The 23,458-nt window shown below is 53.6% G+C and overlaps 1 protein-coding gene across 3 annotated transcripts in view; it reads right to left on the bottom strand.

The window, feature by feature from the left end:
* Positions 1-18,724, bottom strand: part of CLMN (calmin) — a 105,949-nt gene extending 87,225 nt beyond the window's left edge. For all 3 annotated transcript variants that reach the window (XM_044229752.1, XM_044229753.1, XM_044229754.1), the window contains exon 1: positions 18,597-18,724. In XM_044229752.1, coding sequence (XP_044085687.1) covers positions 18,597-18,678 — 82 coding nt within the window. In that variant the 5' untranslated portion in view covers positions 18,679-18,724. The remainder of the gene's footprint in view (positions 1-18,596) is intronic.
* Positions 18,725-23,458: the final 4,734 nt, after the last annotated feature.

Genomic DNA, 23,458 nt, shown 5'->3' with positions numbered 1-23,458 from the left:
AGACGAGCCATTTGAGACTCAGAACAGCCAGAATGACTTGTCCAGGGTGGCAAGGGACACTGGAGCAGCACGTCCTGGGATGGAGTCAGAGGTCAGGCAGGAGAGGAGTCCCCCGGGACAGTCTCGGGGACACACATGGGGCAAGTAATTCAGAAGGGGCTTGGGGGTCAAGGACATTGGAGAGGAAGAGGAGAAAGGCAGACACCGAGTCTGCAGAAGGAACCACTAAAAGGTCCTCAGAAACCACAGTCTCGCCAAAGTCCTGCTGAGTCGAAATATAATGTGAGCCATGCGGGTTATGTTGCAAATTTCTAGTCGCCATATTGCAGAAGGTCAGGCGACGTGGGTGAAATTCACCTTAACAATGTACTTTATTTAACCGACTACAACCAGAGCATTTTCATTTCAACATGGAAGCAATATTTAAAGATCACTATTGAGATGTTTTACATCCTTTTCTCCTAGTGGGTCTTCAAACATGGTGCATCCTTCCCACTCCTAGCCTGTCTCAACATGGATAAGACCCAAGTCCCCAGGAGCCTCAGATCAGTGGTGGTGACCACAGAGGCACTCAGTGTTCACTGCAGACTCAGAGGTCTACATGGGGGACTCAAAGAGGCCAGCGCCACAGGCTTGTAAACCACATTGTAAACTCAGCTTCAGTGGGGGACCTGGTGTGGCTTACATGGAAAAAGCACAGCTTTGGGAGCAAGAAAATCTAAAGCCAAATTCTGAGCCTGCAACTCTAACCAGCTGTGTGACCATGAACTTTGAACTGGACCTCTCTGAGCCTTAATATCCTATATAACAAAATGAGCCCCTTCCCTACTCATACAGTTTCTGGAGAGTTAAATATAAAATCCCCAGCAGAGTTCCTGACACACAGTAGGTAGCCAATACGGGGACATAATGGTGACATACGCGGTGACTGTGTCACCATCACCATCTACACTGTCATCCTCCCCAACACAGAGAAATGGTGCTTGAACAGAGCAGATCTGCCTAGCCTGGGGCAGGTGGGACAAGAGCAGGAAGAGGAAATGAGATGACATGGGGACAGGAGAGGACACACCCCCAGGACACTAGACCCTCAGGGCACACACAGGAGTAAGACAAAAGCCACCCCAGCTCTGTGACCCGAAGCCACGCAGTGCACTCTCAGTGGTGGGGAGCAGGTCTTCAGAGCTGAGCCTATTTGAAAGGAAGCGACTCACAGACCTTGTGATCCCCCTGATAATGGCCCAAAGCCCCACCAGCTTCGTTGCATGGAAAAAATCCAGAGGCTCTACCTCCAACTCCAAAGACATGTCCATCTTCACCCAGGGCAGGGCTCCAGGGGTCGGCACAACAGTGCCCGGGATCCAACGGCAATCTCTGGGGGCCCCAGTCAGTAGCGCTGTGTCTTTGAGCCATGCTCCTGCCCACCGCAGCCCCTGGCTGAGTTGACCCCTCGGCATGGAATGTTCCTCTCCCCCTTCCATCTGGCTAATTCCACTTCTTCTCATTTCAACTAAAAATGTCACCTCGTCCGCAAGTCCTTCATGGCACTACACGGGGCTCCCTTGGGAGACACTCACAGTAGCTCCCCATCCTGGTCATCCTTGATGTCCTGATGGGACCACGGGGATGGAGTCCCTGCCATGGGACACAGACAGGCCTATCTCTCCCCGGAGCCTGGCAGGGTGTTGAGCAGACGCCCGTACTACCTGCTGCACGTTGTCCTCCCATGAAGTTAACTCAGGAGCCAGAGGGGCTCTGCCTGTTCTGACACAGAGAGAAAACGGGCATTATTTTAGAACACAGAAGTAAAAATTACAGCTTCTCCTGACGCAGTAAGTGATTTTCCATGGAATAATCTGAAAGGGCACGCGTTATCACCTCACTCTGCCGATTCTTCCAACAGCTGGAGCGCACTTGGTTATAACGGACACGATTCACAGAATGACTATTACATCAACGACTGATTCTCCAAGAGCCTTGGAGCCGGAGCTTCAGATCAAAGAGTCTTTTGAGTGAGGGGCACGTGTAGTGATGACAGTTCTGCGTACACAAGTGGAGACAGCTCTGGAGAAGCACGGGCTCCCCCTTTGTCTGCATCCACGGTGCCCTATTAGACTCAAATGGGTGCTTACCACTCCCGGGGAGACACGGGGAGGGAGATTTTGATTGTCACCTGATTAGCATTTCACGGGCTCACTCAAGGATGCTAAACCACCTGCCACATTGGGGACATCTCAACACAGGAAGACCATCCTGCTCCGAAAACCAACAGTGGCCCCCCTACTACTCGCTCACCAAGGAAAGAGGGCCACAAGCCAGCCTAGGCCATGTCTCCAGGGTCAAACGCTGGCAGGGGAGGAAATGAGTCCAAAAGGTCACTTGATTATTAACGAGCACCCACAGACACTGCCCCACTCTGGGCCCCTTTCTGACCCAGGCGGGACCACGCACCTTCTGAACATTCCAGTTCATTCCGGCCTCTGCACCTTGGCTCACACCAACCACCTCACTCACTCCGAGGGTCATCCCGGCTCGTCTCCTCCTACCATCCTAGACCCTCTCTCAACACAAGGTGCTGCTACTTCCATCTTGCTGGATGGCTCGCCCCCCATCATCTGTCCCATCTCCAAAGGACGCCTGGCCTCCAACTACACTACTCACTTAGTGTCAGCTACTGCCCTGTGGTCTTCACAACATGATCCCGAGGACAGACACTGAATCTGACCTTGAAATATGGACTAAGCAATCGATCCATTCCTATGGTTCAGTTGGACCCCTATCAAAATCTCTATCACCATACCAAAAAACAAAACAAAACAAAATTCCTCTTTTAAAGAAAGAAACATTTATTTCAAAGGTCCTGAAGAGCGCTGGGCACTGGGCATTCATGACTTCACGGAGTCCTCCAAACAACCTTGGGAGGGCATTACTATTATTAAAGCCACATTACAGATAGAGAAGATCAAAATTCCATAGGGACCCATAACTGCGCTAACGTTCCACAGCCACAAAGCAAAGGAGCTAAAATTCAAGTTCACACCTGGCCTCAAACACCTCTTCCCACTGGAGATCAGGCAGGCTCTCCTTTCTCTGGTTTTGTTCTTATTCATCAACTCTGTTGACTCGATGAGGGCTGCAGGATAAAAAAGCATCATTATTTCAGGGAGCCTGCGGGGTCATGTATTGATTCTGCCTTTCCTGGGTATCTCCAAGGTTCTTCCACGGTGCTCCTCCTCCTGGGTAATCCAACCCACTCAAAAATCGAGGAGATCAAGTACAGTCGGCCTGCCAGTGTCTGATAGAGGTTCAGGCAGGAAGATCTTTAATCTTGCCATGAAGAATAGCTTAACTTTCAAAGCCCGGCACCAGCCAATTCTCCCCCAGGTAGCCTGTGGCTTTGGGCTTGGGATGTTTTATAAAAGCAGGCAGGGCTCCAACATCAAACAATGTAGCAACCAAACAACCCGTTCCTTCCGTGGTTGGTTTTTCTCTCCTGGGAGCCAGTGTACCCCGTGGGCGGCACAGGCTGCAGCCCAGCCGAGAGGAGCCTTGAGGCTGCTGGCTGGGGATTTGAGACCTCGGAGGACATCAGGGACAAGTTTGTTAGAGAAGGTCCCTCTGCTCCTAGAGCTGCACCCTTGCCTGGACCCCTGATCCCCATGCCTCGAAACACTACGTAACCAGAGCGTGCGCCTGGAAAAACAGCCAGCAGGGGTGACCAAACGCATCTGCAATGTCCCTGATCTCCCCTGGTAACCAGGACCAGGCAGCAGTTTCTGATAAACAGTCAAAATGGAAGGGAACCCAGGCAAGCAGGTGTCCTCACACTTCAAACCTTCAGGGCTGGGGTGGACGCCGCTGTCGCCAGCTTCCTCCCCAGCTACTGGGAGGCACTGGGAGAGGTGAGGGAGTGATTTCCTGCCAAACAGGACTTGGGCTTCTACTCAGCACAAGCTTCTGATTTCAGTCCATCTTGAAATCCTACTAAAACCTAGGGCAAAGGGGTCTTTCTGGGATATACGCTATGTATTTAGAATATAAATCCACAAGGATGGAGAGAACAGGAGGCAGGACAGTAGCAAGATCCCAAAGGGTGGAGAGAAGACAGACCTGTGGTAACTGATTAGCATTGCAAGAATTCTATCCACACCTTAATGTGGTGGTGAGGAAGGGCAAAGACAGCCCAATTTACGACCCAGAAGTCTCAAAGGTTCTTAGGAATTACTGGTGACAGGTATCTGTGGACATGGGGATGGGGTGGGAAAACACAGGAAGATGAGTCCCTATATCCCCGCCCCCATGTCTACTTGCAGGTGACGGTCCCATCCTCCATCAGGCACAAGACCACAAGTCTGTTCTCTAAAGAGGATAAAACAGAAGGTGTGAGTGTGAACTGGGCTGAAACGAGGCACAGTAAGTGATTTCTACACACTGGATGCGGAGGACGAGCTCCTTGCCCCTAGCTCCCTTTCTTCCTCTAGCTCCCAGATCCCCGGCCCTCACCCTCCAGACAGAAGACTGTAAGCCTCTCTCAATCTGATCGGCCAGGAGGATGCAGGGAACACGGGGTTCCCTGTGACACAACCCAGCAGGGTGCCCATCAGAGAGACTCCTCGCCAAGAAGTGCCCCCCCCCGCCAGCCCGTGCTCCAAGCTCACAGAACACTTTTCAGACCTCAACTCTTAAATATGAGAAAACAATTAAGGACTATGAGCCAGCGAAACAAAGAAGGCTCTAACGTGAAAGTTCCAGACCCAACCAACCCACATAAACAAGGAGAACGGCAGATGTAACAGACACACAGCACCCCCAACAGCTCTGCGCCCTCTGGCATCCTGAGGCCATCCTACTTTCATCTTGCAGATGGAGTGTTGGAGGAATAACGACATTGAGAAACTTTCTCAACCTCACAAAGCAAGTGAGTAGCAGAGCCGGGATTCGAACCAGACCATTTGGTTCTGTGCTCTCAGATGCTGCCCTTCAAAGCAAGCTCTGGGCTCTCACTGTCCACAGTTAATATTCCCAGTGTGTAGGAGAAGGTACTGCAACCCTGAAATAAAGACTTCTCTAAAGAATAACAAAGGGCTCTTTTTTTTTTAAAGATTTTATTTATTTATTTGACAGAGAAAGATCACAAGTAGGCAGAGAGAGAGAGAGAGAGAGAGAGGGAAGCAGGCTCCCCGCTGAGCAGAAAGCACAATGCAGGACTCGATCCCAGGACCCTGAGATCATGACCTGAGCCGAAGGCAGCGGCTTAACCCACGGAGCCACCCAGGTGCCCCACAAAGGGCTCTTGTAAATTAAAAATGTGGAAGATTAAAATGCAGAATATAAAACTGATTAAATCTCCCAGAAAGTAGAGCAAAAAGCAGTAGGGAGGGAAATTTAAAATGGAAATCGAAAATTAAAGGATTAGTCCAGAAGGACCAATATCCAAATAAAAGGAGTTCTAGAAGATTAGAGAAAACCATGAGCAGAAATCAAGATTTAAAAAAAAAAAAAAGAAAGAAAGAAAATTTCCCAGAACAGACAGCCACAGTTCCAGCGGGAAATGTCTCACTAAGTGATCAGCATGGAGAAACCAGCACCCAGGCAGGCCAACCTGAAGTCTCAGGGCACTGGGGACAGAAACAGGTTCCTAAAAGGTTCCAGAGAGAACAAAGCATGTCACAGAAAAGATCAAGAATGGCTTCACATTTCTCAACTGCCATGCTGGGAGCTGGAAGACAATGGAGTGGGACGCCTCAGTCAGTTAAGCCACTGCCTTCAGCTTGGGTCATGATCCCAGGGTCCTGGGATCAAGTTTTGCATCGGGCTCCTTGCTTGGCAGGGAGCCTGCTTCTCTCTCCACCTCTGCCTGCCACTCTGCCCGCTTGTGTGCTCACTCGCTCTCTCTTGCTCGCTCTCTGACAAATTAATAAATTAATTAAATCTTAAAAAAACAAAACAATGGAGCAAGGCTCCACTTCCAAAGGAAAGTGATTTCCAACCTTGAATTTGATACCCAGCTAAAGTAGCAATCAAGAGTCAGAAAAGAATAAATTCATTTTTCCATGGGCAAGTTCTCAGAAAGTTGGCCCCTCAGGCACACTTTCTCAGGAAGGATGTACCCTTGTATTTAAGAGACTAAACCAGAAGAGGAAGACAGGAAACAAGAGAACAAACCCAGGAAAGAGGTGGGGGTGGGCCCAGGTGACAGTGATAGAGGGCCCAGGTGACAGCCACGCCCCAGGTATGGAGGGTAATGAGTCCAGATTGGAGTAGATCAAAGGACCCTGATGTGCTCAAGAGGAGGAAACTGAGAAGGTTTAACTGATGCAACAAACAAGTTGCAGGGATATCCAGAATACCAATAGAGTCTGGGAATGAATTAATAAGCACATATGCCAATAACAATGGACAGTTCTAACTCCAAGGAAACCAAAAATAGAACAGGAAAGGAACAGTGATCATAAGTAACTAGATGACTCAGCTCTGAATAGTGCCGGCCTAATGATGTTAACCTCAACCACTAATCTTCCAAAAGTATGATGAAAACATATCGGGCAGTTGGAAGGACGGAAAAGATCTGCGGTTAGAAGAGGTAAAGAGGAGAGCAACAGCCTTACCTTCCAAGTTGGAAATCAGAGCCCTGAACCAAATATCAAGACAAAGGAATATATGCATGCTATTCAGCGACATCGAGGAAAATACCAAAATCATCAGCTAAAAAAATCTGCAAGCTATTGCTCCTGGGGAAGGAGGTAAAAAGGAGAACCACTGTTTTTCATACATATCTTGGAAAATTATAGTTACATACAATTTAGAAAAGGTGAGTATAGGGAAACACGCTGAAGGTATGTGATACCACTGCATGTTTTAATAACCATGAGAAGGTGGGATTTTCACCAAAAAGATGTACAGTTCAGATATGTACAGCTAGTCCACAGAAAGGAGACTAACATGAAAATCCCAGCTCTGCCAGATCCTGGAATCTACACTTTCATGTCCACATTCACATATCCAACAGATAAACTCTGAATGCAAGCGGAGTCTGGAACAAGAAGTTGGGCCCTGGGACACAGGGGTGGCCAGGATGGGCCCCAGTGCCCAACACAGTGAGCCTTCTGGTTCATCAGGGCAAGCCAGGCCAACAACAAGCTGTCACTAATAACAAATCCCAGTATAGCAGTGCCCACCCAAGGCAAACACAGTCTATCAAGGGCAACTCTTGATTCCTGGCCGCCTCCTCTGCTTGCCCATCATCAGTCCTATGGCATCATGGCACCTTGTCCTCCACATCCACCACCCCCCACCACCACATGCCATTTCGTGGCACTTGCGCACAGCAATTCTGGGAACTTGACAGGCCATCGTCCGGGCTTGCCAACACCCTGCCACTGGGGCCCAAGGCCCTTAGCTTTGATCGGAAAGGTATCACTTTTTGTTTTGTTTTAGATCAGAGTCAAGCTCAAAAGCCAGACCAGCTCTCCAAGGGAAAGTTCCACACAGTCCCTTGTGTACATGAAAGGAAAGTGAATCCCTTGTACAGACTAGCTCCCAGCAACTGCTGGTGGGACTGGAGGGCCACGGGAAGTCTCAGATGCCATAGTGACCCTCCTCTGGGCCCCAGTGTCTGCTTCTGTAAAGGGAACAGAACACTAATCTCACAGGTTACAGTAGAATTAAATGATAGAGTGAAGGTGACCGTGCTTTATAATCTGACACCGCCCTTATCACAACCCACAATGGGGAGGACAGGATGGTTTCCCATGGCTGCCTCTGGTTCTGCCATAATTCAAGGTTATGGAGATTTCATATTGTCAAGCTCTTAAGATGGGATCCTTGTCTCTAATCTTCTTGACTCTGCCCCTGGGAATCACTAGTTGGGGGTCATCGGTCAGGAATTTAGACTTGATTTTGTCACAGTGTGAAGAACCTGGTAGGTACATGGCCTCGAACAGCTGAGTCACTGATTCCCCTCGGATAAGGCTCAGTACCCAAGGCCTTATTACTTCTTGCCCAACATCCTTCAGGCTGGTCCAGCTCTCTTCCAGGGTTCCAAGTCAATTGCGCCCTCCATAGCCAACTGGGCCTGGAGCCAGCATTCACCTAGTCTCTCCCCTACCCCAAACCAAAGTCCCATCAGTGCTCCCTCTTCATACCCCATCCCCCAACTTATTCCAACCTCCCAGACTTAAACTTCTGATTCCTGGTTCTATGACTTGTTAGCTCAGTAGCTTGGCATTGCTGCTCAGCCTTAGTGTTTGGGGGACAGATAATAATGCCCATTATGGGGGCTGTTTGGAAGACATGTACAGTGTCTAGCAAGTGGCCAGCCCCCCGCCATATTCCCCATAATCATAACATCAATGCCTTATAACCAACGAAGACAATCCTTGACTTAGTTGATTTTTACACAATCTAGTACTCAATATGACACACTTTACAACAACAACACACCAAATTATCCTCTGTTACTCAAGTCAGGTCTTCACGAAGATAGTCTGACAAGGAAGGGGCCGAGCCTCAGCACAGGGGAGCCCTTTAGCTACACTGCCTTCTTCATGGTACCACATTTCAGAAATTACTGGAACATCTGATTGCATTTCATCCTTGTTTTATAAAAATAAGTAGAAACAGAAAAAAAGAAAGTGTCATTATCAGTGATTACTACTGGTTTCATACTTAATACCACAGAGAAGTTGGAACCAGAGCAACTTTAAGCTGGTGGGCGGCGGGGGGTGGGGGTGCCCTTCAACTAAGAAGGAAGGGGAAAATGGGTAAAATGGTAGAATACAATATGGCGGCCTTCAATCACGCTCCAACCAACCGTGAGGCTTGATGAGGACTTATCTTTCATTCTCTGGGAATTTAAGTTCCTCATAACTTGTATGTCTAGCCTTGGACTTTGAATGGTACCAACAAATCACAACTGTCCACAAGCCAACACCCTACGGATGTTCTCTTGTTTTCCAAATAGACTTAAACGTTTCATGTGAAGTAGACGACTGTTTCAAGCCGCCGGGACTGGACCCGCTCTTGGGTAACAGCATTTCCAGGGTTCATGTAGCTCAACCCTAAAGAACACAAGGCTTAGAAGGGAGGTGTTGCAGTTGCCAGAATGTGTTGGATTCCAGCACAGGTGGGTACCTAGAGGCCGCTGTGATGTCACCCTCTTCACGCCCCAGCCATCCATATCATCCAGTCGCCAGAGCAGAGATCGATCTTCATGTCATTGTCCCCAGGGTCATTCACGGCCCTGTGTGTATCTCAGATCACACCATGCCTGTGGATTCCTGGCTGGAATTCCTGCAAGCCCAGGCCAGCGCCCTCTCCTGTCCCCTCAAACCCTGCTCTCCTGCCCTCTGCCAGGTAGCCTCAGCCAAGTGGTGGCAGCCCTGTGGCCAGAGCCCCAGTCTCTTCACTCCCGGCTTGGGCTCCACGCCACCACCTGGGTGTCCACCGGGCTTGACAGCCAGTTCTCATTCATTTGTATGCCAGTTTCCTATTGTTGCTATGACAAGTTACTGGATACTTAGTGGCTTCAAACAACATAAATTTATTACCTTTGGAGATGGGCTTGATGGGCTAAAATTGAAGTTATCAGCAGGACTGTGCTCGTTCTGGAGATGCTTGGGGGAGAAGCCATCTCCTTCTCTTCTCCAGCTTCCAGAAGCTGCCTGCACTCTCCCGCTCACGGCCCCTTCTAGCATCGGCATCGCTACGACCCTAATCGGCTTCCCAGTCACCTCTCCTCTCTCTCTGAGCCTCCTCCTTCCCTAAGGATGTTTGAGATTAATGGGTCCCAGCTGTGTAACCCAGGATTATCCCATCTCAACATCTTTCAAGTAACCACATCTGTGAAGTCCCTCTGCCAAGTGAAATAACATAACACAACGCGGTGGACAGTTCTGAAGACCTGGTCCCCAGGAAGTGCTCGCAGAGGAAAGATACATGCACCCCTCTTGGGGACCTAGTCGTGGGGGGTCCCCGGGGACCCAGGGGAGGTGGCCGTGATTTCCACCCAGGTGGGTGCAGGCAGGGTTCAGGGAGGCTGCTCTAAGCCGGGTCATGGTCCTTCTCGGCAGGAGTCATGTACAGGGTCAAGGGCAGGTGCGGCTGGGGCTGGCTCATTCCAGGAAGAGCAGGAGAAGTGAGGGAGACCCAGAGCGCACAGCTCTGCTTCTTCCTGCAGGCCAAGAGGCATCTTCTACCAAGACACAGAAAGATCTCCGGGACTGCCGGGATGAAACGGGATCAGAGGGGCCGGAAGCAGAAAAAGTGGTCCCAGTGACCGAGGAGGAGGATGTTGGCAAAAGCAGGCAAGCACGGAAAGGTGAGAGGGGAGAGCTTCGGGCCCGGGACCGACGCAGGACGGGAGGGAGGGCGCGTGGAGGATGCCCAGGGCGGGCTAAGCTACCGCACCAGCCAACTGGCAGGTCATCGCCGTGCCCCCTCCCCACCCCCCGTCCCAGTTCCTAGCTAAAAGGCCTCAGAACCCTGCTTTTTAAGTATGTCATACCATAGAGGATTGAAAATAGTTTAAAAGAGGAGAGGGATATAAATATCGCCAAGGTTCCTGCCTGCGTGGAGAGCCCCCCAGGAGAGGGAGGCAGGAGTGGGGCATGACATCATCAGAGCCCTAAAGGTCCCTCCAGTGAGACCTCCAGTTCTGCAAGACCGGACAAGTGACTCTAGGGCTTTCTGCAGATTCCCCAGATCCTCCCAGGCTTGTCCCCGTCCTCGTCTGGGGGACCTGGGCTCTAATCGCCATACTGTGGATCACAGGGCTCCAGAAGGGCAAGATGAGAAGGAAATTCTCAGGGGCACGGGCTACTTCTGGGGCCCCTACATGCCCCGCATCCCAACCATGGCCACAGTTCTCCCCAAGAGCCCCCACCTCACCCATCACCATACACTCCCCTACTCCCTGGTTGCACACAAGGTACAGATCTGCAATTACAGACTTTTCCCGGTCCTCCCAGGAGGCCCACCCTGCAGGTTGGATTGGACCTCCCCTCCCCGCCATACTCCTGCAGCACCCACCGAGCACACTCAGTCCTAATGTGCTTCATCTTAGCCTCATGATATCCACCTCCTCTGTGTCCTGGGGACACGCCAGCTCCCAGGATTTCAGGATTCCAGCAATCCCGGGACCGCGGCTTGGCTTAATGGCCAGGCTCACAGAGGGCATGTGGTTTTGTAAGGCAGGGCCGGAACCCTCCTCGGCAGGCATCATCAACCTTCTAGAAACAAGGCTGGGCCTGTTACACATGGAACAACCATCGTCCGCTGTGGTCATCAGGGCATCTCCCACTGGTCAAGTGCCGCGTCTGGGTTCCAGGCCCCTGCCAGCCCACAGAAAGCCCTCTGGATTCCTACATCCCATACAGTAAATAACCAAACAGTAAATATTTCCGGTTTTGTGGGTACTTCCTTGTCACAACGCCTCAACTGCCCTCGGAGGGCAGAAGCAGCCGTGGACAATAGGCAAACAAATGAGCACAGCTGTGTTCCAATAAAACTTTATTCACAAAAACGGGCAGTGGGCGAGATTCAGCCTGCAAACCAGAGTTTGCCACCTACCCCCACCCCCAGCCCCGCTCTGACAGAAAACAACTGATGAAAGGCCAGGGGACAGGCCTGTGAGGGGGAAAAACCCACAAGGAGTCTTTAAACCCATACTTGTGATTTTTGATGCCGCCTCTAATTCCTTCTGTGACTGACACAATCTACCACGGGGTAAAAAGAAAAAAAAAAAAAAAAGACATACAGGGAGGGGGTGGGAGAAATCAGAGAAGGTTTCTATGGGAACAGGGAGTTCATTTTTAATGGTTCAATCACTAAAAAGACAATTACTTTATTTTTCTCACTTCCCCTCTGGAGCAGGGCGGGCGGGACCTCTGGCTGGTCAGGCGGGAGGACCGTGCCCTGGGCCTCAGCTGTTCCAGGCAAAAATTAAATGCCAGAGTGTTCCACAGGTCAGGGAGGGCACTTAATGCAATCTGGGCCTCTTCGGCTAAGGGCCGCCTCCCCAGAGCGCTCAGTGGAGTCAGAAGTTCTGCCTCTCCTGTGAGGCTCGGCGGCGGCGGATGGCTCTGGGCTGCTCGCTGGAGCCAAGGCCAAGCAGGAGCCGGGACTGCTAGTAAGTAACCCTGTGATGACACCTCTTCCTAGCTCTGCCACCAACTGGCAGCCCCCCCCCCCCCCCCCCCTGGTACGGACTCCCACCTGGTCCCTAAACACTCTGGTTCCTCAGCATTAATGTGACATGGGTGAGGCCAGGATCCCCTCATTCACCCTGACTGTGGACGGGCCACTCCACCCATGGGGGGAACCTCCAACTGCGCCCAGCTGATTTGGAGCAGGTGTCCCAGACCTGCCCTGGGCTCTTCATAGAAGCTATGACGGATCTGCCGAGAACAGACCAAGAACGCACACCGTTTACTGTGCCCTACTTCTATAACGAGCTTATCAACTGCAACCTTTTCTACAGGGGACCCTCAGTGGGGGTGAGTGTCTAGCACTTAACACTGTAAAGAATCCAGGGGGGAGCCCTGCTGTTGCATGCTGGCCGCCCAAGCGTGCCAGGGACTGGAACTCAGGTGCCTTTACGGGGACACGCTCTGGTTAGGCCATGCCACTCCTCACACCACCTTCCAGGGGGCCCATTTGAGCCAGGGAGTTCAGCCATCTTGTTTTGCAGTGAGGAAACTGAGGCACGGCCAGGAGAAGAGACTTCCCAGAATCCCATAGCAAGTTAGTGACAAAGCTGGGACTCGGGCTCATGGTGTCAACCTCCAGGTCCTGGCTGTGGCTTCCCCAGCTGCACAAAATGCTCCACCCAGAAAGGCCCCTGGAGAAGAATCCACACCCCAAGTGAGGTTTAGAGCTGGACTGGAACATGGTCTTTGAGGGAGGCAAAACCCAGTGTTAACTCAAAGCCTGTGGCCTGACTCCAGCAGGGAGCCTGGAAAAAATGTTCTCCATGAGCACTTATCCTTTAGAACCAAGCACACAGACCTGGGCTGGGACTTTATAGGCAGCAGTTCTTAGAGGCCTGGAAACCTCTGCATTTGATTTTCTTTGTTTTCACACAGAAACTTCCAGCACGTTTGCTGTGCTCTCCAGGAGCTGGGGGAGGTAGAAGCAGGAACGATTCTTCCTTGCTGCTCGGTAACTTTGACCACGGTGACATCCCTGATCTGTCTGCTGTTTGCAGACAGGAGGTCTCCAGGTAGGGGGATAAAAGCCAGGAGGGGAGGGTGTGGAGGGTTGGGAGCCGGTAGGGAGCTGTGGGAGGGGAGGCTGGTTGGCATCTCAAACATGACCACAGAGGACCTCGCATGCCAGACTAAGGGGCTTGGCCTTGATCCCATAAGCCAGTGAGGCCCAGCATTCTTCACATCGTGACGTCCGTGGACCATGATGCTATCATCCTGGGATGGTCTCAGGGGCTGGCTCAGCCGCAGGTTGGTCATGGAGACCCACCGAGGAGCTTAGGAGGGGCGTGTGCGGGGTGGCTAAGTGGCAGATAGATGGGAAGAAGGGACACAAGGCCCTGAGCCATAAAGACGTGACCACAGAGTCCAGGCGAGCATGGGAAGGCCTGCTCCTGGACCCGAGCCAACGCAATCAGAGAAGGGAGCAGAAAACACGGCAAGGGCTGATCTTTTTAACCACACAGGCGCTGTCCTGCCCAGAGCCTGCCTTCAGGCTCTCCTGACTGTCCTTCTTCTGACGCTGTGAACTGTGAAACGGGGATTTCACACCATCACGTTTCTGCTTAGCCCCCAAGGCCAGACCCCAACGCCCCTCCTCCGAGAGGCCTGCCCAGCTCCCAGGCCTGAGGCCACCAGCTCCTCCCTTGGGCACCCATCATACTTGACTCACGGAGCTAGTGTGACAAGATACGTGGGCTCAGTGGGTCCTGGGTTCACAGCCCAGCTCCACTTAGAAGCCCAGGACTGTGGGCAAAGCCCTCCCGAAACAAGCACCCCGCCTCAAAGGCCTGTGGGAAACCTTGAGGAGGCAGCTAGCACCGTGCCCGGCACCACCTCAGTTCCAAGGGCCCCAAACAGCAATCCTGTTTGTCAACCCTGGGCAGTACGGCTTCCCAACCCATCTGACTGAGGGAGACACTGAGGCAGGGGTGGGGACACAGCTCGGGGACGACCAGCCAGCAGGGCCCAGCTGGCAGCGGCGGACGCTCCCCCCAGCCCCACCACCAGAGCGGCAGCGGGCCTGGGCCCACCGAACTCCAGCCACACCCCCCACCCCCCGCTCCGGGGACCAGGCCTTGGCCGAACAGCTCTGAAGCAGTGAGGTCAAGGTTCACGGCATCAGAAGGAACAGGGCACCAGACGGCCAGAAGCCGGACACTGGAGGCCCAGCCTGGCTTTGTGCTGCTTTAAAGGCAGGAACAAGGACCAGTGACATTCCTTGTTGTCCACACACTGCTATATGCTTTGCACACATTTGCCCAACAGAACAGAAAAGTCCGGGGAATTCTGAGGATAGTGGAGGCTTCCGACCTGAAGAGGAATGTCTTCCAAACTCCCAACAACCCACCCAGCCTTGGACCAGAGTCAGACCTGGTGGAGCACTAGGCTGGACCCTGAGGCCCAGTCAAAGGGGGATGGGGGGGGGCGGGTGGTGGGATGGGGGAGGGGTGGGAGGGGGGCAGGGAACAGCCAAAGCAGCCTTGTCGCGCGGGAAAGGCACCGGAGCGCCCCCCACGCACAGCCAGGCCAAGAACTAAGGCACAGACAGTCCACCGACCACCTCACACCTCAGGGCTACCCCACAAAGCTCCAGGGAAGTGGGACCACCAGGCAGGGGAGAGGGGCACGGCTCTGCTCTCTCCTCTCTGAAAAAGTCAACTGCCTGGGCCACCTCCACTTCCCTGAAGGAGTCCCCGTCAGGGTGGCAGAGGCAGCCTGGGCCCAGAGGGACACCCGTGCTCTCCACCAGAGCGTCCTTTTAGGATCCATCAGAGCGAACGTATCCACGAGGACTTCATCGGCTCCTGCGGCAGCGACGGCAAGCTGGGGGACAGGCCTCTCGGGAGAGACCGTGCTTTTTGCCGAGCTCACCCGGCTCTCCAAAGACAGGCCCGGGAGTCTTCGTTCCAGTGCTCCGCGGGGGGTGATCGGGTGACATCGCAGTCATATCCGCTCGAACTCCAGAACCCCACAGTTCAGGGCCATGGACAAAGGGCTTCAAGGGGCAAATGAGAGGAGGTGAACAGACCTCCAAGTCAAATTTGAAATACAGATACGGAGAAAGATGTAAACACACAGGTATACCACTGAGCCATTCTTCCCTGAAACGCAGTGTCCTCTAGCCCGAGACTGTGGGGCAAGCCCCGGTCCCAGGACCACAAGAGTCAAAGCCTTGTGAAAAGAACAGGATTCCTGCCCACAACAGCAGCCACCTCCTGCAGACGGGAGGCTGGGCATCCTCCGTCCCTAGGATTACAGAGTCATGAAATCCCACGGTACCCGGCCTCCCATCACCACGACAACTGCGGGCTACCTGTGCTCTAAGCAAGCACACAGCTTTATTCAAAACACAGCCCTTCTGCCTGGACTCCCCCTGCTTCCTTTGCCTACCACCCACACGGAGTTCAGATGACAAGGTCCCCTACCCCGCCTGCGGCCTGCAGAGCTGGCCATCCACACATGTCCAGGCCCAGTGACACTGGCCAGCTGGTCTGGGCAGATGCTCAAAGCACAGCCCAGCAGAGCCTTCTGGATTTGGCCCTTTGGCTGGGGCTTTCTGAGGACCGTGGAGATGGGGAGAGAAGATCTCCACAAAGCATCCAGTCTAAAGACGGGGAAGCCCAAGGAGAAAGGGACAGAAGGTGGATTCCTGCTCCTGACATCAGCGAAGCCATGAAAGGCACTTCTACCATGCAAACACCTCCCCCCCAGGACAAACCGCTTCACAATAATGCCGACCTGCAAACAACGCCATGTCCCCCCACCGATGAGCAGCCCCATGAAGAGGGGTGCACCCATCGGACAGAAGGAACAGGAGCACGTGTCGCCTGGGCCCAGGGCTGAGACACGCAGATGTGCCCACAACCGGGGAGCTTTTTCGAGTGGTGAAAATGTTCCAGGGGCACCTGGGTGGCTCAGTGGGTTAAAGCCTCTGCCTTCAGCTCAGGTCATGATCCCAGGGTCCTGGGATCAAGCCCCACTTCGGGCTCTCTGCTCAGCAAGGAGCCTGCTTCCTCCTCTCTCTCTGCTTGCCTCTCTGCCTACCTGTGATCTCTGTCTGTCAAATAAATAAATAAAATCTTTAAAAAAAAAAAAAGTTCCAAACCTAGACTGTTGGGAGGTTTCCCCAATTCTGTTGACTTGCTAAACATTACTGCATTGTAAACTTAAGGCAAGTGAATTTTATGGTATGGAAATTATACTTTAACAAAGCAGTCTACAAAAGCTCTTAAAAAAACACAGGCAAGAACATGGATCAAGTACAGAGCAAAGCAAGCCCATGCAAAAGAGGGTGTATCGTAGTCTTCCATTTTATAGAAAGTTCTACAGGCAAAGTTAGAGTGATAAAGCTTAGAATAGTAGCTGCCGTTGGTGGGGGCGGGCAAGGGAGGGAGTCACTGCCCAGGAAGGGAGACAAGGCATCGATCCAGGGCACTGGAAATCATCTGTGTCTTGATATGGACGGTGACTATCTGGGTTATCCATGGGTAAAACTTTGTTGGCCCGGCACCAAAGAGCAAGGCACATTTTCTACCATACAGAAGATGTATGCATAATATAGACACAAATCTAAAAGCTTATCTTTTTAAACGGCAAAGCCCACGGATGCTCACATTGTACCTGACATTGCCTAAAGGGGAAGGACAGTTTGCTCACTGGGAGCTGAGGGGAGAACCCATTCAGTGACCTCCTACCCAACCTTCAGGACCCATCTCAAATTGCCCCATGGAGTGAAGTCCTCTCTCAGAGTTCCAGGTGTAACTGCTCACACTGCTGAGCATTGGGCATGAAAGTCAATCCCCTTTACACTGGAAGCTGGGCTTTGAGGAATGCAGGGAGCTGCTGCATTAAAAATTGGTTAGCATGTGTTTATTAAACACCCACTGATTGCCTAACACACACACACACACACACACACACAGCAAGACCGCCCAAACCACATGCCATCTCAGCAAGAAATGCTAATTCCCACCCCCAAATAGGATGTCAGTTCTGGGGCAACAGGATCCAGACACCAGGCTTGTTATCAGAAGGGATCATTTGCAACATCTCCAGCCTGATCCTCCTCCTCTTACACAAATCACAGCCAGATGGGTGGGGGGAGCCCAGAGCAAACTCCATTTCCAGTGGACACTGCACTGGGCTTCCCCCACCCCACGTGAGCTCACCTTTCCTAGCCCTGTCCTTGCGGAGCCTAGGGGTGGAGCAGGTCCACACGACTCTCAGGAAACATTCTTTCAGGTGCAATGTTTAAATTTGACTCCGGGCCATCCCCACCTCCCCCCCCCCCCCCCGGGCCACCCTCGAGCAGTAAAGGCAGGTACCCGGTAGGGGGGCACCCACCGCCCCATCCTCTCTCTGTCCAGGGCTCCCAGCTCTCTCTGCCGCGCCCCCAATCTTGGAATCTCTAGAAACCCAAGTCTGCCCAGAAAACTTAGAAAGAAACTTCCCCGGCCAGCCAGGTCTCTGTGCCTGCGAGGCCGGAAGTGGAACCCTGTCTCGTTCTGCAAAGCCCATGGATGAAAAGGGGCTAGAAATACACCTCCGCAAACAGCAGCTTTCTTTGGGTAGGCGGGTGGGTGCGTGGGTTAGACGGTGGTTGTGGGTAACTTTTTCCCTTTATTGTGCTTTCCGAGTTTCCACCATGAATAAACTCTTGAAAGGTTAATACACTTCGCGTTTGGCTGGAGGCACCCCCAGCCCCGGTCGGACGCGCCGGCCTCCCGAGTTTCTCTTTCACCTTGTCGAGGTAGCGGCGGGTCCCAGCGTCCCGCGTCCGGTGGGCGGGGCCTCTCGCCCCCTCCCCACTGGAGCCCCGGGCCCGCGGCAAGTGGCTGGCCCGGAGCTGAGCCTGCCCAGCCCCCGCATCCGCGCCCCCGGCCCTGGTCCCCAGCCCACCCCCTCAGGCGCCGCCCCCCGGTCCGTTCCCGTAGCCTCAGAGGCACTTGGGAGGTGTGCAAGCTCACACGCGCGCGCGCACTCACAAACGCAGTCGCACTTTCTCCTCCCTCCCTGACCTGGGCCACAGCCCCCAAGAGCCCACACGTTCAAACTTGGCCAAACTCGCAGCAGCGGCTGCAGGGGAGTCGTGACGTCCCCCCGCCAAAGAAAGCGGGACCCCCGGACACACACACGCACGTGTGCCGCCCCACCCCCTGGGCGACCGCGAATCTGGCCGGGCGGCCCCGTGGGGAGCAGGGGGGGCGGGGGGCGGCCGTCTCTGCCCCCTCCCCGCCAGCGGGCGACCCGAGCGGGGTCAGGCGGGGCCAGGTGGCGGCGCCGGGCGGCGCTGTCCCGGGCGGGAGCGGCGCCGGGGCTCCCGGGGCCACCCGACCGGGCGTCCCTCCCCGTGGTTGGTGTGTGTGGGGGGGGGATACTGGGGCGCCTTACCTTGCAGGTTCTGGACGCGGATGTCGCTGATCTGCCCTATGAGCTCCTCGCGTTGGAACCAGTCCCACTCGTGCGCAGCCATGAAGCGCGGGCGGCGGGCCGGGGCGCCGGGGCCGGGCGCGGGCGGCGGGCGGAGAGCCTGGCGGGCGAGGGCGCCGCGGAGCCGGAGCGGCGGCGGCGGCGGCTGGCGGCAGCGGGCGGGGCGGGCGCGCGGTCGGGCCGCCCCCGCCGCGGGCGGGCAGCGGGCGGGCGCGGGGCGGCGGGTGCGGGGCGCCCGGCTGGCGCTCACTCCCCCATCCGGGGGCGGGGGCCCCGGGGGGCGAGGGGCGGGGCGGGGCGGGACGGGGTGGGGGGGAGGAGGAGGGAGGCTGGACTCGGGCCGGTTTCTTTTTTTTCCCCCCACCCGGGGTGTTTGTTGGGTAGATTGTTGGGTAGCAAACGGGCGGTGATGAGGCGCGGGGTCCCGGCCCCCAGATTGTGATGTCTCAGGGGGCGGTGGGCGGGGCGACGCCGGCAGGGGTGAGCCCGCGGGTCCCAGCGCGGGTCCGGGAGGGCACGCCCCCCACCCAGCTCCCGGGGCCTCAGTGCACCCCTGTCCGGGGTACAGACACCCCACCACCTCAGGTCCCCTGCCTCGGCACAATTCCGAGAGGCCACCTCTGCGGAAGACAGGGACCCGGGCCGAGGCCAGGCGCCCCTGTGGGCACCTGGGGTAGCGGCGAGCACCTGGGTAGGGGCAAACCAACGCTGAGATGGAGTCCGGGGTAGTCTCTCCTCTGCCTCCAGACTGGGGAGCTCGAGCGAGCGAGAGGACTGCTTTCCCAGCTTGGAAACCTTTTTCTTGGGGATCCGGTCCGGAGATGACCCCAGATTCTGGGGAGGGAAGAAGCAGCCCGAGCCCCCACCCCCACCCCGGGCAGTCCCAGGCCCCTGAATCTCCAAGTGACCCTTTCTGGGGCTTTCCTGAAAATGAGTATGGGCCTTCTGGGTATGTGGGGGCGTGCGTGTGTGTGTGTGTGTGTGTGTGTGTGTGTGTGTGTTGGGGGGAGCGGTTCTTCACTGTTTCTTTTAACTCTTGAGAGTTGCAGGATCTTAATCTTGTTTGGGGCTGGCTACTACATCAGGCAAAGTTAACTGGTTTCCCGAACACAGAAAGTGAGGTCCTGGGATCTTGGAATTTACCCAACGCTGAAGAATGAGCTAAGGATATGAGATCCAAGCCCCTGGCTCAGTACTTTGACCTTTTCCTGAGTGCCAGGACAGGCTCTCCCAGCCTGGCTCCACACAGAATGGCTTATATATGGGATAGTCAAAAAAATAAAAAATTGTGGGCAGGTCTCCCTGAGCATTTAAATACAGGTTGAGTTGTGTTCCTCATTGCCATGTCCATGCTACCGAACCACTAGAAACTCAGATAGACGGGCTACTTCCTCAGTAGCTAATAACTATGCGGCCCCTACTGGTGAACAGACCCTGTGCCCCTAAGATGAATGAATCTGCGATCAGACTCAGATTCCTGGAGGGGAGGGGGGACATGACAACCAAGAAACCAAATAATACACATGGAAATGAATTCCAGAACAGAGAAAATGCACTGGGGTAGGTGGCAGAGATGGGGAAGGGGTCCAGAGAGATCTCAGGAGGACTGACCTTAGAGCTGAACCCGGAGGATGAAGGGAGCCCCCACCGGAAAAGCGACTTGGGCAGGGTCCGTGGACACAGGCCCCAGGGTGGCGTCCTGTGTGCCACCGGTTTCTAGACGGCAGGGGCATAATCAGGGACAGGACACTGCAGCCCAGTGAGCTGACCATAGCAGTAGGGAAGTTTCACCGGAGGATAAACAGGAATATAATGTCAAACTCTGCATTGCTTTTTCTTTCTCTTGTTCTGTTTGCCAAGTTTCTCACCATGAGCAAGTATTTTTATAATCAGGCAGAAAACCAACAAGTTCTCCTTTAACCTCTCAAGATTTTGTATTTCCAGGCTCTCCTCATCTGCGGGTCGACATGCCCAATGGAGGCCAGTGGAGCCAACGGGGAGGGGGAGCTCCTAGGTGCCTGGGTGCAGGCCCTGGGGCTCGAGGCAGGTGCTGCCTTCTCCTTGACTGGGTCTGAAAGCGCCTGTTCATTTCACACTCGGGGGAGCAGGGCTGCTTCTGTGTCCTCTGGAGCTGGGTGCCAGTAGCCAGGCATCCCTTGGTTTTGCCCCATCTGCTAGCCATCTCCCGTGTTTATGCTTCAATTTATTTTCCATAATTGCTGTGGAGAGGAGAGTGAGGCTGAAAATCATTTTCTTTACAAAGCAAAGAGCCAAGAAAATCAGCTTCCTTCTGCATCGAGAAGTGGGTCTCAGGGAGCAGAAGGCTTTAAACAAGGTGGTGCAGATGTCAGGGGCGGGGGTGGGCCCTTTTTTGGGACACAAAGACGACTGTCCTGTGAATGGAAGGCTGCTTCATTGGAGGAACATTGTGGGGACGGTAACAGCGCCCTGGCAGAGAGGGGCCTGATCACATTGATGGGGCACCAACCGTGTACTAAATGTCGGTGCAGAGGAATTCTTTGTACCAAGGCGTAGAGAATTTTAGGTAGTTAAGAGGGAGTAGGAACCCAAGTTGGCACAAAGCATAAGGCTAGCCCCAGCAGGTACCCGAATATTCACTTGAGCTAATGTGTCAGGATCACTCCTCGTTCCTTCATTCTCCCTGAACTCTGGCCCTCCCGGACTGGTCCCTGTGTCACCTCCTTGCCCATTAATCCTGGTTTTATGCTTTTCTACCTAGGAAGCAGAAAACAGAGGTCTGGCCACAGCCCACTAACCCCTAGGCCTCTACTTATTCTGTTCCCTTTGAAATGCCCTTCCCCTCCCCTGTTCCCTGCACTTTCCCTTCACCCAGCACACCCCTGCTAACTCGTGTTCATCCCAAGAGCACCTCCTCAAAAACCCCCAAGCCCAGCTGAGTGCCCATCTTCTACGAGTCCCGTAATATTCAGTACAAGCTCATGATACCCCATGAACCCCATCTTAACACGTTACATTATAATTGGGTATACTTGGTGGTTTCCCACTGAAGCTGAAGTACTTGAGAACATGGCTGTCTCATGACTTTGTTTATCTGAGCACTAGCACAGTGCCTGACACAGAGAGAGTTCTCAATATTGAGTGGGTGGATGATTGAAGAGTTCACTATAGGCCTGAACTCACAAAGCAAGGACCAAATGACAAATGGTTGATCCCATGTCCTGGGCCCAGGTGAACTTCTGGAGTGGTCGTCAAAGCAATGTTCACATACTGGCAATGGGCAAAGCTGGGCCCCAAGCAAAGACCACACTGTACTTTCTTTGCGTGTATACAGCCTCCTGGTTCTGGAAGTCCAGCGGGGAGAGAAGGGCATGTGACTTCCATGGGGGTTTTTAGGCTGTTTGCCCTCTTGCCTGAATTAACAGTACTATTTTTCTTTCACACTTTTATTTTTGGGAAGGAAAAGTACTCTGCCTGAAGGCTTGGCTTCCTGGGAGTTTCCAGAAACGGATTTTCTAGAAACTGCCCAATTCCACTAGAATCTGTGCCATTGTTTAAAACGGAGTTCTGCCAAGTGAAAGGACGTGGCATCAGAGAATCTCAAAGAATCCCTGATGGGACCTCAGAGATCAAGTCCAACATCTCTCCCTATGTAGGGACTTTTAAAACATCTGGCCCAGTTATCTTCTTGCCTCTGTTTATGGGGACGGATGACTTCATGCAGATGCTCTGGACAGGAGGTTTGCATGTGTGCATCCCAGACCCACTTTGGGAAAGAATGAAGACAACGGAGATAGCCCCAGTGTCCCCACCAGCCCCTGCAGGAGAGCGGTATGATGAGGGTCGCAGCCAGTGGGAAGCTGCCTTCTCCGGTCATTGTCATGACCCCGTATTTGTGTGTGACACTTGAGGCTTGAATGGCCCTTGAATGGCCCTTGAATAGCCCTGAATGGCCGGTGTCAGCCAATCTTCTTAATAACCGTCACGAAGCCAACAAAGCAGGCTCATTTTTTGGTGGGGCTTAAAGCTGTTCAGATACCTGCCCAAGGTCACAAAGCAAAAGGAGACTTTGAACTGTCCTTCTCACTGCCTGCCCGTGTCCATCCCAAGTACAGCTGGACTTATGCTGTGGACCGAACACATAGCAGTTGGTATTAGTCATATGGACTTATGTATTGTCGTGTTTATTTGACATTTTTAAAAAAAAGACAGCTCATCAGCATGTAAAAACTGTTGGGGAGGGGCACCTGGGTGGCTCAGTCTGTTAAGCATCTGCCTTCGGCTCAGATCGTGATCTTGGGTTCCAGGGATCGAGCCCCGCCTCAGGCTTCCGGCTTGGTGGAAAGCCTCCTTCTCCCTGTACTCTCCACTCACGTTCTCTCTCTCACTCGCTACCTGTCTCTCTCCCTCTCAGATAAATAAATAAAATTTTGAAAAAACAAAAACAACTGTTAGGAAGTTCAGTTAAGAGGCTGTAGTGGATCCCAGTCAGACTCACCGATGATTCACAAAGACCCAGACCACTTCCTCGGCTGGGGTGGGCAGGGTCTGCATTATGATGTCACAAGGCTGCCCTGTAGCATGAGCAGCCCCAGCCTCATTTATGCACTTAATAAACATTGGTCGAATATATCTACCCATGGCCTGGCCCTGCGCCAGGACCCAACCGTGGACAAGACCCAGAATCTGCCTGCGAGGGGTGGGGGGGTCCCCGCTCAGGGGTTTGGACTTTGTCCTAAGAGGAGACTTTGGAGGACTCTCACGGGTCAGCTTGTCCCTTCTGTTGTGGTGTGAGGGAGGGTCAGAGGTGTGGGACAGGAGCTCAGGGAACAGTCAGTCTCCCT

Source organism: Neovison vison, chromosome 13 (assembly GCF_020171115.1).
Source record: "Neovison vison isolate M4711 chromosome 13, ASM_NN_V1, whole genome shotgun sequence".
Lineage (NCBI taxonomy): Eukaryota > Metazoa > Chordata > Mammalia > Carnivora > Mustelidae > Neogale > Neogale vison.
Note: the sequence above shows the minus strand (reverse complement) of the source record. Positions and strands in the feature narration are given on the sequence as shown.